General features: G+C 41.7%; 1 protein-coding gene across 1 annotated transcript in view; it reads right to left on the bottom strand.

The window, feature by feature from the left end:
• LOC108703501 (A.superbus venom factor 1) overlaps positions 1-15,512 on the bottom strand; it is a 51,582-nt gene continuing 36,070 nt past the window's right edge. The window contains exons 32-42 of the mRNA XM_041588931.1: positions 14,230-14,289; positions 13,708-13,798; positions 13,387-13,438; positions 10,576-10,663; positions 10,307-10,396; positions 9,785-9,890; positions 6,896-6,985; positions 4,654-4,740; positions 2,680-2,763; positions 801-936; positions 1-253 (exon numbers count right to left, since the gene is read on the bottom strand). Coding sequence (XP_041444865.1) covers positions 112-253; positions 801-936; positions 2,680-2,763; positions 4,654-4,740; positions 6,896-6,985; positions 9,785-9,890; positions 10,307-10,396; positions 10,576-10,663; positions 13,387-13,438; positions 13,708-13,798; positions 14,230-14,289 — 1,026 coding nt within the window. The 3' untranslated portion in view covers positions 1-111. The remainder of the gene's footprint in view (positions 254-800; positions 937-2,679; positions 2,764-4,653; positions 4,741-6,895; positions 6,986-9,784; positions 9,891-10,306; positions 10,397-10,575; positions 10,664-13,386; positions 13,439-13,707; positions 13,799-14,229; positions 14,290-15,512) is intronic.

The raw sequence follows: 15,512 nt of genomic DNA on the forward strand, positions 1-15,512 counted from the left end.
AAAAAGATAAAGTCTTTATTAGTAGTGAATATGTAAGATGGACAGAGAATTTACAAAATGAAACATCTGATTCATAGAAAAATTCTGTAAAAGGGTCCAAATCAGTTCCTTTCAGTGGGAGCAGCCAATAAGCACCATGATTTCAGACAGGTCATCAAATGTATCACACATATCTTGGTTCTCATCTTGCTGACAGTCCCTCCCACTGGGCCACCACTCAATCCATGTATCTTTACCAATGATATAGGAATACCTGCAAAACAACCACAATGTTAAATTTCATGCAAAATCTACATCTTGCTTTTGAGGCAGGCCCATGCTTGTGAATGGTTCAAGACAGGTTAGATTGTGATTGGATCATTATGTTCCTCCTTGAGAAAGTATCTTTTTTTTTTAGTCCTTTCCGACACATGGTAAATTAGACGTTACCAGGGCCGGATATTAAATTAACAGATTGGCTAGTCTCCACACATTATTTCTACCCCAGGGAAAACACATTGTGTAGGATAGTTCCAATCGGTGTCATAAATGCTTCATTCTTGCCGAGTAAGCCAGTTTACAGTACCTCCCTACAAAATAGAATTCACTTGCTTCTGAAACAAGCTGCTAGTAGGAATACATGTCAGTGTTGCTGGCTATAGGCTACCCAAATCAGAGCTTGATACCCCTTGCCACTAAGACTCAGTAGCTGGCTCCTTATTGAACAAAAGTTGTCCATGTGGCACTCGGTCAATATCCACTTGTAAGAATTAAAATAAATATTGACCTAGAAACTAGTTTAATCCTTGAAAATGACTTACCCATCTGGTTGTCTCCAAAGGTCATCGGTTATACCCCAGATTAAGTAATCTTTGCCAACCTTAAGGTCTAAAGCTTTTCGACATTTGATGTGGCTGATGAAATTACGTTCCTTACCCTCACCAACTTCATCTGTACCTGGAGGAACATGAGAAGAATATTGCTGAATATCTGCTGAAATGTGTGCACTCCTAGCACAAAATCGAATGATTGACCAAGTGTCAGGATTGCTCTGTCACTCCGCTTCAGTGACAAGATGGCGGCACCCAGAGCAGTGCACTGATGTCACCATGCTGCGCCATACGTGTGATGTCATAATGCCAAAAACGGTGCAAAAAATAAAAGGAACACCAAGACACGTGTTCAATGCCCAAAAATAGGTTGCACTTTTTGGGGTTCCTGGCTGCTATTTAATTCTTTATTAAGTGATTCCTGGACTTTAGACCCTCTGCATTGTTCCTAACGACAACCATTTGCCACCTGCTTTTGAACCTTTTTCCTGAATCACGACTTTGATCTTTCGTGACCCCTTGGACCACACACTGGACTTAATACCGAGTGTTTTCGCCTAACTGGCGAAAATTCACCAGCGACAGCTTCGCAGAAATCGCAACTACTTCGCCAGGCATAAATTCACTAGGACATGGCTAAAATGTGAAGTTGTGTCCAGGGCGCCGAATCCTTGCGAATTTTCACTAGCGTTACTTCGGCAATCGAAGCAAAGATGCAATAGCGTTTCCTAATTTGCATACAGCGGGAAATGATAAAGTTACAAGGATGTATATGTTGTTGTTATATTGCCCTACACATGAGCCCACTGTATAGTTTATGTTCCATATGTTATAAAATGTAGGGGGAAACCCGTTTAACCAAAATATATTTTATGGACCTTTGCAGGCTGTCACTCTGAAAAAAGGAAAAGACACCAGCATTTTTTGGGACTTATTTTTTCCACTAAAAATTGAGGAAATCCTATGCACTCCATTGCACTTCGTCTGGTCTGAGCTGGCGAAGGCAAGTCTGGCGAAAGTTATGTCCAGTTACGCCTGCGCCCGTTAGTAAATCGGCTAAGTGTCTGAAGGACGTCACGCTGGTGAATTCTCACCAGTGTTAGTCAATTCGCCCTTTAGCAAATCTGCCCCCTAGGTACTGGGCATTGCTAGGACACCATCAAAGGCATGTTCATGAGCCATCAATTAGATGAGAGAACTATAGGTTCCATGCAGGATGCTGCCACTTTGCAGCGTGATTTGATTAAATTGAAAAACTGGGCAGCAAACTGGAAAATGAGGTTCAATGTTGATAAATGCAGGTTATGCACTTTGGCAGAAATAATATAAATGCGAGTTATACACTAAATGGCAGTGTGTTGGGAGTTTCCTTAACTGAGAAGGATCTAGGGATTTTTGTGGATAACAAGCTATGTAATAGTAGGCAGTGCCGTTCTGTGGCTACTAAAGCAAATAAAGTTCTAGTATAAAAAAGGGCATTAACTCAATGGATGAAAACATAATTATGTCACTTTATAGGTCCCTGGTAAGGCCTAACCTGGAGTATGGGGGGCAGTACTTTGTGAGCACAAGGTCCCATTTAATAATCTGCAAAAAAGATATATGTCCCAAGGCCTCTTAGAGTAAAAACAAAAATAATTTATTGATCAATAAATTATTTTTATTTTTACTCTAAGAGGCCTTGGGACATATATCTTTTTTGATATAAACTTTTTTGCAGTTTGATTGCCTTTGGAACTGGGACGGGTCCCTTCGGCCAGGTTGAATAGTTAGATGGACTCCCGATCCCTCAATTGATATATCCCATATAATAATCACCCAACTTCCCTGTATCCTTTGTATCTGTATTGAGCTGAACTGAACAGCTCACCTTCCTTAACCACTGTCACAATTGTCAGCACATAGTTGTCGTAGTTGTCATTGTACTGTATCTCCTTGACGTTAGCCTTGTAGACTGTGAAGAAAAATACGCAATTAATGACGGAAGCAGAGTAACAAATTTGCTGGAAATCGTGTTTCTTGAACTTTTTATTTCTACTGTAAAAGCCAAATGCAAAACTGGCTGGTATTGTGCATGTGCTTAAAGGAAAACTCTACCCCCAACAATGCAGGTCTCTAGAAAAGTTTTTTGCATAATACAGCTCATATGTAGAACCCTGCTTAATTTTCATACTTTCTTACTAGTATGTACCATTGGGTACTCCTAAATAGAAAATTGCCATTTTAAGTAATAAGAACCGCCCTTTGCGACCATATGGTTCACAATTCACACAAACAAACCTATGGCACATAATGTTAAAGTAACACCAAAAAGTGTTTTAAAAGAAAGACAATATAATGTAGTGTTGCCTGCAACAGGTAAATTCTGTGTTGTATAAACACTACTATAATTTATATAAACAAGCTGCTGTGTAGCTATGGGGGCAGCCATTCAAGCACAGGATACACAGTAGATAACAGATAAGTACTACTATAGTTTATATAAACAAGCTGATGTGTAGCCATGGGGGCAGCCATTCAAGCACAGGATACACAGTAGATAACAGATAAGTACTACTATAGTTTATATAAACAAGTTGCTGTGTAGCCATGGGGGCAGCCATTCAAGCACAGGATACACAGTAGATAACAGATAAGTACTACTATAGTTTATATATACCAGCTGCTGTGTAGCCATGGGGACAGCCATTCAAGCACAGGATACACAGTAGATAACAGATAAGTACAACTATAGTTTATATAAACAAGCTGCTGTGTAGCCATGGGGGCAGCCATCCAAGCACAGGATACACAGTAGATAACAGATAAGTACTACTATAGTTTATATAAACAAGCTGCTGTGTAGCCATGGGGGCAGCCATTCAAGCACAGGATACACAGTAGATAACAGATAAGTACTACTATAGTTTATATAAACAAGCTGCTGTGTAGCCATGGGGGCAGCCATTCAAGCACAGGATACACAGTAGATAACAGATAAGCACTACTATAGTTTATATAAACAAGCTGCTGTGTAGCCACGGGGGCAGCCATTCAAGCACAGGATACACAGTAGATAACAGATAAGTACTACTATAGTTTATATAAACAAGCTGCTGTGTAGCCATGGGGGCAGCCATTCAAGCACAGGATACACAGTAGATAACAGATAAGCACTACTATAGTTTATATAAACAAGCTGCTGTGTAGCCATGGGGGCAGCCATCCAAGCACAGAATACACAGTAGATAACAGATAAGTACTACTATAGTTTATATAAACAAACTGCTGTGTAGCCATGGGGGCAGCCATTCAAGCACAGGATACACAGTAGATAACAGATAAGTACTACTATAGTTTATATAAACAAGCTGCTGTGTAGCCATGGGGGCAGCCATTCAAGCACAGGATACACAGTAGATAACAGATAAGTACTACTATAGTTGATATAAACAAGCTGCTGTGTAGCCATGGGGGACAGCCATTCAAGCACAGGATACACAGTAGTAAAACAGAGTTTTCAGGCATCAGATCCAAAAATTTTTGATTTTTTGCGCCATAATCTAGAAATGTCACAGTTTTTGTCATTTTCGTGATTTTTTCTTGGTTTTTAATGATAAATAACGGTAAATAGTGGATTCTAGATTGGTCAGCTTTTTTTCTATTAATCAGAAAAATTTGGATTTTAGTAAATAACCCCCTTAGTCTGCATAACTGACCATGAACCACTCTCAACTTTCTTCCCCAATTAGATATACAGCATTACATTGACTCCATTGTGGACTTGATTTGTGTAATTGCATGATTTGGTAAGCTCGGAGCACTTGCTACATGTCCCATGGAGTTATGCATGACCGATTCTTACCGTAATCCACACCCGGCGCACATGCCATTTCCATTCTCTTTTTGGCTGTGACTTCATCCTCTATTTGCTGCTGCAGGAAACAGTTCTCTGTAAGGAGGAGAGAGAGAAAAATCAAGGGTGAGACTGTTGAACAAAGAAGGCTGGAATAAACCAAACTCCCCATTGTTACTGTTAGATTATGTACATTTATTTTTCATGGATCTGTGTAAATTCTGGGCAGTGGGATTGTAATAGTGGTTAATTGCCTGAACATCAGTGTCTTAACTATAGAGCAAGCAGACCCCAAAGTCGCAGGGGAAAAGGGGGGCCCAGGCTGTGAGGTCTGCTTCCTCTGTAGCTAAGAAAAACCCTCTTCCCCAGCTGCTCTCTTACCTGCAGTGGGGCAGGAGCTCAAGTCGGCACGGGGCTGAGAGTGGGTGGAGTCAGGCAGTGAATGGGTGGGGTCTGAGTGGAGAGTGGGTGGAGCCATGGCAGGAAGTGGGTGGGAGAATGCAGATCAGAGTGTGCCGGGCCCCTCTGAAGATTTTTTTTCCAGGGGGGCCCGGCGCACTCTAGTTACGGCACTGCTGTACATATAGTATATCTACTAACCCAACAAGTTTACTGTCTTTTCTTGCCATTCTATACAACCATTCCTGCATTGTCCTCTCACCTAGTTGCATAGTTAAATTGGGTTGAAAAAGACAAAGTCCAAATAAAAACCCAGCATCCATACACAAACCCCTCTCTACTTTCACATAAATGATATATACCCATATCTATACTAACTATAGAGTTTAGTATCACAATAGTCTTTGTATTATGTCTGTCCAAGGAATCATCCAAGTCCCTCTTATAGTCATTAACTGAATCATCACCCGGCAGTGCATTCCCCAACCTCACTGTCCTGACTGTGATGAACCCCCTACTCTGTTCCTTTAAATGAAACTTCTTTTCCTCTAGTCTGAAGGGGAGGCCTCTGGTACGTGATTCTCTTTATGGGTAAAAAGGTCCCCTGCTATTTGTCTATAATGTCCTCTAATGCAGTGTCGGACTGGCCCGGCGGGACACCGGGAAAAAACCCGGTGGGCCCCGACCCTCGTGGGCCCCCGCCGGGCCAGGCCCCCTCAACAGATATCTTGTTTTTTGAAATAAAAAAAAAAATCTTCGTCGATGCGCAGTGTGCGCATGCGTGCAGACGCAGCGCCGTGCGCGCGTACACACAGAGGGTGCCACCGTGTGCGCATGCACACTGAAGGGCGCCGCACGGCGCGTTGCAGCAGGGGGACGGGGGCCTGTAGGGGGGCCCTGGACTGGAGTCCCGGTGGGCCCCGGGCCCCCCAGTCCGACCCTGCTCTAATGTACTTGTAAAGTCTAATCATGTCCCCTCTCAAGCATGTCTTTTCCCGCAGAATTCTCTCTCTATCTTCTTTTTATCTTCTTCTCTAGTGTGGTATGTTCTCCCCTTTTTTTTTTATTTTCCTTATGATGAATTTTCTTTCCATCCTCTTCATTATCTGAGCTATTACTGCTGCTTGAGTACTACCCCATCCTTTTGTTTTTCACTCCTAAGACCTCATTTACTCTCCCGTCTGTCAATGAGTTATACATTCAGCCTTTGCTTTGATTTCAATCCCAGATGCTTCTAAATGAAGACCTTTGCTCTAGAGCAATCCCCTTGTACACATTAGGGGGCCGATTCACTAACTTCGAGTGAAGGATTCGAAGGTAAAAAACTTCGAATTTGGGCTACTTCGACCATCGAGTGGGCTACTTCGACCTTCGACTATGACTTGGAATGGAAGGATTCGAACTAAAAATCGTTCAACCATTCGACCATTCGATAGTCGAAGTACTGTCTCTTTAAAAAGAACTTCGACCCACTAGTTCGTCATCTAAAAGCTACCGAAGTCAATGTTAGCCTATGGGGAAGGTCCCCATAGGCTTGGCTAACTTTTTTTGATTGAAGGATATTCCTTCGATCGTTGGATTAAAATCCTTCGAATCTTCGATTCGAAGGATTTTATCGTTCGATCGAAGGAATTATCGTTCGATCGAACTATCTGCGCTAAATCCTTCGACTTCGATATTCGAAGTCGAAGGATTTTAATTCCTAGTCGAATATCGAGGGTTAATTAACCCTCGATATTCGACCCTTAGTGAATCGGCCCCTAGTTGTAGTGCACTCATACAAACAGGGTGCATATCACTACATTTGAGCACCCCAATAAATCATCAACAGAGCATCTGAATTCTGACTCACCCTCTGCACAGCGACACACTTCTCCCTGACAAATCTTGCCAAACAGAGCACTGTTCTCATCAATGTGGTAAAATTTTGTGCAGCGGTTCTCTGTCATGGAAGAATAAGGAATAAAGTGCACATCAACTTGCATGAATTAAAGGAAAACTATACCCCCCAAACAATGTAGGTCTCTATTAAAAGATACTGAGTAAAACAGCTAATGTGTAAAACTCTGCTTCATGTAAATGAACCATTATCATAATAATATACTTTTTTAGTAGTATGTGCCATTGGGTAATCATAAATAGAAAATTGCCATTTTAAAAAATAAGGGCCGCCCCCTGAGATCGTACGATTCACTGTGCACACATACAAACCACATGTACGGTCACATGAGCCAATTAACAGACAGAGTTCTGCCTTTTGCTTCCTCACTTCTTCCTGTTACAGTTAGTGTTGTAGTATTTCTGGTCAGGTGATCTCTGAGGCAGCACAGATAGAGTCACGAAATGGTGGTTCAAGGCAAGAGATGTAAAAGGGCAATATTTATGTAAATATATATTCCAGTTTGGTAAGATTCTTTAATATGTCATTCAATTTGATATAAACTATCTGTTGCTTAAGTGTTCATTTTGGGGGGTATAGTTTTCCTTTAAATATAATAAAAACATTGTTAGTTAAGGGGTGTGCAAGATGGCTGTATGGCTTTTGTGGCCCAAGTCTTAAGGTAGCCAAACATACTGACTGACCTGTCATTTATCTGACTACTTGAGTCAGCTACATGGCAAATGGACAGATAGTGTCTCCAATAAGAATAGGAAATATGCCCTGTGAATCTCAACGTGTGACACTTCTTTGACGTCTTCTGTGGTTTAAATGTTGCCCTTTGGTTAAAGTCACACCACAGTTGTAGATGTTTGGCTTCCCAATTGTTTAGTAACTGTGTTGAAAACTCCCACAAGCAATTTCCTTTGTCGCAATGACCATCCCCTGTGATGGACTCATGGGTCAGGCAAATTTGTGTTTATGACAACAGTTTGTACAACACATTAGTGCACAAGTAAGCACTTGGGTTATAGGAGCTTTCACTTTACATCAGGAGCTTCACCTCAGACTCCTGAAAGAGTGCCAGGATTTTGAAAAATCGCTTGATTATCGAGAACCTGAAGGTCATGCAGCAAAGGTTGTGGAGCTCCCCGATTATGCTGAATTGATGTTGAACTGGCTAGTGTAACTACCATCATACGAAGCTAAGTAAATGTTTTTAAATTCTACCTTTACTTGTGTGTGTGTGTAAGTAATTGCTCACAAGCAGTATATCAAAAGGTTTAATCATTGATTCTGTATATTTGTATTCATATTTTTATCAATATTAATGAATACAATTATTAATATTGATAAAAGTTCACCCCATTATTACAATTTGTCAATCACCAGTGGAGCTATTAAAGGAGAACTAAAGCTTAACTTAAGAAGTAGCTAGAAATTTTGTACATGATGTTTTGTGCTTTTGTACCAGCCCAAGGCAACCACAGCCCTTTAGCAGTAAAGATCTGTGTCTCCAAAGATGCCCCAGTAGCTCCCCATCTTCTTTTCTGCTGATTCACTGCACATGCTCTGTGCTGCTGTCACTTACTGAGCTTAGGGAGCCACTCACAATATACAGTACACATAGAATAGAAATGTCACAATATAAGGCTGATTAGTAATTAATACACATAATTACTACATGGCAGCACAGAAACCATTGCAATTAGCATCAGAATTGAATAATCAGCAAACCTGTAGCATCAGCTGATATTACAGGCCAACCTCAGTGGTCCCCAACCATTTTTTACCACATTTAAATATAAAAAAGTTGGGGAGCAACACAAGAATGTCCTTAGGGGATGCCAAGTAAGGGTAGTCCCTATGTAGACTGGCAGACTACAGACGGATCTGTTTGGCAGTAAACATGCTTCCAAGTCAGAAATCCACAAATGTGCACCTGCTTTGAGGCCACTGGGAGCAACATCAGAGGACTTGGTGAGCAACATGTTGCTCATGAGCCACTGGTTGGGGACCACTGCCCTATAGTGTGAAAGGAAATACAGCCCTATTTAAAGGGGAACTATTGTGAAAATTTCATACAAGCTTCATCACACTGGAAAAAGAAACCTTTTTTTTTTTTTGCGATAGTCCCCTTTTAAAGAAACAAAGTGATCTGGAAAAATAGAAAAATGGTGAGAGAATTTTTTGATGATTTTTAAAGGTCAGGTTACATGGTAAAAATATACCGCAAAATGTTGTTTTACACGATTGTTCATGAAAACATCAATAACGTTTTTATTTCCTTTGACATTTACCGTGTCCCGCCTCTCATTATTCAAAGGACGATCCAGGTAGTGTGGTTAGGAGATCGGGGGAATGGTGAAAGAATTTAATAAAATAGATGGGAAGAAATCTCAGAGGAATAAGTGACATGGATTACAAAGACTGAGGTTGCCAATAAAAGACATTGTCCAGATGTGATTAAGATGGAACTCCTAACCTTTCACAGCTTTGGGTTGCAGCCCATTGCCGTTTCAAATCTATAGAATTTCAGGTTGGCCATCCCAGGGATAGATATTTTTATGGACTGGACAAGACATTAATATTGGAATATTGAGCAGAGATTGTGACTGTCCCTATGTGAGGGGCTAAGTGAAAAGGGCTACGTAATAGTAAGGAATACACTTTCATCATTTGAAGGATGGTTAGATGGGTAAATGTTTTGTTACTGTACAACAAGTCTGGAATTCCGAAGTGTTATATAACCTACAACATTAAACCTAATCATTTTAACATCCCTCTAGATTTTCTCCTTTAGCTGCAATGGTTATAACTTAGTCTTGGGGACAAACTATAGAAGAATATAAACCTCCTTACCTGGAGTATAATAGTCATACACTGTCACAGAAGCAGGTTGAACGAGACCCACCTCAAAATACTGGTGAGCATAAAACTTCACACACTCTGGCTCAGCATGAGAAATCTGAAATATGAAGTAGAAGAGGAAATGAAAAAGAGAAAGCAAATAAACTGAAGGAGTTGCCATCAGTTGTGGCAAAGACCACAAGAAGTAGACTTCCACCTCAGTTGTTATCAACCTAGGACTGTCCAGCCTATCTCCCTTCAATTCTTGGTGAATACTTTTCCTACCACACTTTAAAATAGAGAACTGTTGAAGACTGGTTTCTAAAAATATCAGTTGTAAAAAGAAAGAGCAAAGAACTGGAGAAATCATGATGGAGATGTAATAATTTAAGCAGGCAGAGGAATCAAATGAATGATCTGAGAAGAGAAGATCATCTTCATACAAGAAGGATAATTAGAGTATGGAGTAGAATATGGAGAAGAGTTACCATGATGTGGGACAACTGTACAGACCTGAGAGCAATATGAACTTACCTTATCTAAATATAGAATAAGGGTTCCCCTTTCCTTTGCTTCTTTGTTGATTTCATACTTGGAGATGTATTTGTCCACTCCTTTCATTAGCTGTGTGTAACAGTAAGAGTTAGTTGCCATTGGTCATGGACAGGCAGGAGAGAAACCTACCAGTAATAGCTCATAAGCTTCTGAAATTCCAGGTCGTACACTATTTAGCTTCAGACTTTTTCTCAGTTCCATGATGCTGAGGTGATGGTTGAAGTGATGGTAATGTATTTGGTACTTACCTTCTTAAGGGATTCAGTATCAGGAGAGAAGCCGGTCATCATTGAAATATCAATTATGGACATGGTGGCATCAGAATCTTTGAGATATCTGGTGAGGAAGAGAATTGTTTAGAGTTGTAAATATGCCAAAGTCCTCTATTCACAGAAGATCCTCAACTATGAAGCAAGATTCACTAAGGAGCCTATCTTCACAATGTTGGCGCTGCAAGTGAAAATGGGGTAAAAATGCCCTTCAAATCCAAAGCAACACTTAATTGCTGCTTAATACACTTTTCTTTTATTTGTACACAGTATTCCTATTGATTTCCAAGTCTAGAGTTGTGTAAAATATTTATGTTAATGATTTTGTTAGGAGATTCTGAAGGGGAATTTACTTATGCACAAAGTATATACTGTAAATAAGGGATATATATATATATATAGAACTGGAAATGCTGGCACAGCACGTATACTGGTATAAGGTGCCTGGGTGCAGAGCTATGTATTAGTATTTACAATGGCTCAAAAGAAGCTAGCACGCACAGGAGAAAAAAAGGTTTTTAGTTTAACAGAAAAAAACGAACGTTATGGCTAGGTCCCTAGCCTTTCTCACTTTGGAGCATTAAGCTGGTGAATTCAAAACTCCAAGGAAAAGTGTGTTACTGCAGCAAGTAAAGCTGTGCAAATTTTGTTCTGGCTCAGTAAAAGCTGGATTATGGGTCCCTGGAGTGGATGGATGGGCTTCCATTCCTCACTCCATGAAAGGGTTTGCAGCTGCCTAAGCTAGGTAGGTAGATAAGTAATTAGCTAATTCAGCTATAGGGGGTTGGAGCAAAACCTCAGAGCTTCTCCTTAGAGACCACCTTGAGTGGAGGAGGGTGAGGGCCACATGTGAACCTCCTTGAGTGGAGGGAAGAAGGAGTACTGGTGAGCACCTGGGAAAGTGTGTGATTTACCCTGAGTTGGAGAGAGCTCCAAAGGATTCTGGTATTTGTGTCAGCTAAAAGCCAGTGAGGGCTAAAGGAAAAGCATGAGTAAAGTGAACACCAGTGAGGGTGTGAATTGGGACTGTTCATGCTTATGTTAAGTGAATGTTATCCCCTTATGTAAAGCCAGTGGGCTGAAGATTTGAGTTTGTGCCCAAATAAAAGCCAGCAAAGCTGCAGTTTAAAAGCAAAAAGGCTGTGTCAGTCTCCATTTCTGTGCTGAAATCTGTGCCATGTCCTTGGGTTTCGCTATTTGAAGCTCACAGTATATTTATAGCACCTTCGGATGCACTTTTATAAAGAGGCCATTTTCTGAGGTACCCAGAACAAATGCCAAGATTCTGGTTTATGCCCACTCTTCTACCTATCAGCGGCATCTTTCGCTTCAGCATAAAGCGGGAGAAAATATTTGAATTTTGTACCTTGAGCAATGATGTCTCAATGTCATTGCACTGTAACAGGCTCAATAATAGCCAGAATGGAATGGGCGTGTGCACTGGATTGTGCACTGGAACTTTTCGGGCATCCCCACCGCCCCACTAGACCACCAGGTACCGTAATACTCTGTAAAGGCATTACATGGGAATCGGATAGGCCATCTGGTATTGTAAATCTGTGGTTGCGCAGACCATAATATACTGAGGATTTACCTGTTATTTTGTGAATCCCTGCCCAGGCTTTACTTACAAAGAAGAATCATGTTTTCCTCAGCATGGCCAAATAGCTCTCCAGTGAGACTGTACATTAAAAAGTTTGTAAGATGACCCTTTCTAGTGTTGCACTGGAACATATTGAAGTAGTGATATGAGATTACGGTTGTAAGGATGCCTGGTGGTCTAGGGGGGCAGCGACAGGGAGACCTGCCGCTGCCATCGCGGAGACGCCCACAGTCTTCTCATGAGCATCAAATGCATGACATTTTTTTCTCCCATTAGAGACTATGGGCGTTATTTCCATGGCGAAACTCGCTGAAAAACTTCGCTCATCCCTACAGGGCACCTGCTGGCAAGCAGGGTGCTGTCACCTCGGCGCAAAAACCTGCTTATTTAAACCTGTCCCAAGCTGCACTCCAATGCCTGCTGTAAGTCTATGCTCCATAGTAACTGGGTGAGTTCTTTTCTTTCTTGTTTCTGGCTGGAATTGACCTTTTACTATCTGACTTTGCTTGAACTCTGCCTGGAACGACCATAGCCTTTAAGTGACCATGAGTTATCCTGTTTGCCCATCTTTTTTTCCGGTGTGCTAGTGTTTTCTCTTACCCTCCTATCCACTACAATCGGCCCCTTTGCTCATTCAGAACTCTCTCTTGCTCCTCTCACACTAAGTCCTGGTGGCATCTGAATAGCTGAGGGCTCCCCCCAAAGCCAAAGGCAGTTGGTATAGGTAGAAGAGCCGTGACTGGGAGCCTGACATTATTTCTGGGTTTAGGATGCAGATTGTGACAACAGTCAAGGATCTGAAGATTCAGAGGGGCTGCTACCCCAGTGCCAGGCCGGCCAGGCAAAACGGACGGCCAACCCAGCCCACCACATGGCCCCCTCCACCATGCATGTGTACCTGAGCACGCTATTAAACAAACACACAGGTGCACAGATCAGGACCGGACTGGGGTAGGCAGCAGGGAAGGTACGTGCCTGGTTCCCCCCAACTTTGTCTCTTCTACAATTCATCTTTAGGGTTCATATTCTCACCATTTCTTAGGGTTATAATCTGGTCATAAGATGCCCAAGGTACAGTTGGCCACTTCATTATGAAAATAAATTAAGTGACATCAACCATGTAAAATAAACGTTTTTAAACGTGCTTAGTGGCATTAAGAAAAACTGGACAAAGACTTTATACATACCTCGCACAGACTTCCATAGACACCACAGCAAAAACACCATCAGGGAGCGGAACTGTTTGAAGAGAATGAAAACGGCTTACCAAGAAAACCAAAAATGAACCTCACCACAACATGGCAGGCAATTCTGGCCATAGGAACATGGAACATTTTGATAACTGCTGCTTGTAAACTTGATGGGTCTACCCCACTGCTGAAGAGACCTAGCATCATGCTAATGCTGTACCCCTGTGTGATGTCATCAGAATGGCTCAGATAAATTCAATAATATGAGGTAAGAGACCTTATAAAACAACAGGAAATAAAATACGCAAACTGACTCACCATCTTTCTCTTCCTTCACTTTCACAGAGAGATCAAAGTTATTACATTTCATTTGCTTCTCCGTTTCAAGGCTGTGATACACAGACACCACCTGCACAGGAAGTGACATCACCATGAACGTTATTAGAAATGATGACATCATTACTTTTAATATGTCATAGAGCTTGCGGCAAGTAAAATACTGCGCAAATATCTGATTGGTGTCATTGGGTTACTGACATGTCGGCCTTTGTTAGTGAGTCCAGTGAGTTCTTACGGAACAGCTGATTCTTGGTGATTTTTTCATTCCCAATACCATGATGGTGAAATAAATATAGGGGTAGGGCAGGGTTGCTTTTAAAACCCATGGTAGTTTCATGATACTTCCACGAGGCGAGTTGAGTTGGGTTGCAAGGCAATAAAAAGGATAAGAATTAAGTAACAATGAAGATGTCTGGATTACAAGTAATCATTTATTGGACTGGATTTGAAATTGTCATGGATATAAAGTAAAATGTGCAGGTGTGGTCGGGTTGTACTCACTGTCAGAAGAGCCTGTCCCTTGCCAGCAGCCTTGACCACAAAGTCTTTATTTATCTTGGTCTACAAAATAAATAAGTGCAAGTGTATGAGATGATACTGATGTAGATGTCTCCTGAATATTCACACAGCAGCACAAGTTGGTCATTCGACAGTAAAGTGATACTGAGAGATCCATCTATGGGCCTCAGGGCTGGTTTTTGGACAGTGTCTAGCTGGGACAACAGAGGCCCACCAAAAACTCTTATACCAGGGGCCCACCCAAAAACCCTTAGACCAGGGGCCCACCCAAAAACCCTTAGACCAGGGGCCCACCCAAAAACCCTTAGACCAGGGGCAGGGCCCACACAAAACTCTTAGAACAGGGGCAGGGCCCACACAAAACTCTTAGACCAGGGCCCACGCAAAAACTCTTAAGGTGGCCATACTCTATAAGATTAGCTCGTTTGGCAAGGTCCTAGGCACTAGGGCCGAACGATCGAATTACAATGCTTTGAATGGGCACCGACGGGTCGCAGGACTGCATCAACTAGCCAATGGGGTCCTGGATCATAGACAAAGAAATCATACTTGACTGATCGATATCTGCCTGATTTTTGGCCTGATATCGATCTGGAGGACCCGTTGGGAGCCCCCACACATGGGCAGATAAACTGCCAGATCGGTCTAAAGGACTGATATCGGCAGCTTTAATCTGCCACTTTTAGACCAAGGGCCCACTCGTATTATTTTGTTCCTCTCCTCACTCAACCTCTATTCTCTTATGCTCTTTTCTTTACATACGGTACTATTAGGGATGCACCGAATCCACTATTTGGATTCGGCCGAATCCTTTGAAAAAGATTCGGCCGAACCTAATCTGAATCCTAATTTGCATATGCAAATTAGGGATGGGAAGGGGAAAACATTTTTTACTTCCTTGTTTTGTGACAAAAAGTCATGCGATTTCCCTCCCCGCCCCTAATTTGTAAATGCAAATTAAGATTCGGTTCAGCCAGGCAGAAGGATTCGGCTGAATCAGAATCCTGCTGAAAAAGGCCGAATCTCTATGCATCTCTACATACTATAATCTATTATTCCATCTATTTAGCCTCTTTATTCTCATAGAAATAGGAAATAGCCATGAAATGTTCAGCAGGATGAGGGCCCACTGACACCTGGGACCCCCAGTAGTTTTCCTGGTATCCCGGTGGGCCAGTCCGACACTGTTTTTGGATACAGATATCAAGGCAAATTCCTTGTCCAAAAGCCTCATGCCAAACCCATGCAATATGTTCTCCCAATCA

The sequence above is a fragment of the Xenopus laevis genome, chromosome 3S, assembly GCF_017654675.1.
Source record: "Xenopus laevis strain J_2021 chromosome 3S, Xenopus_laevis_v10.1, whole genome shotgun sequence".
NCBI classification, from domain to species: Eukaryota; Metazoa; Chordata; class Amphibia; order Anura; family Pipidae; genus Xenopus; species Xenopus laevis.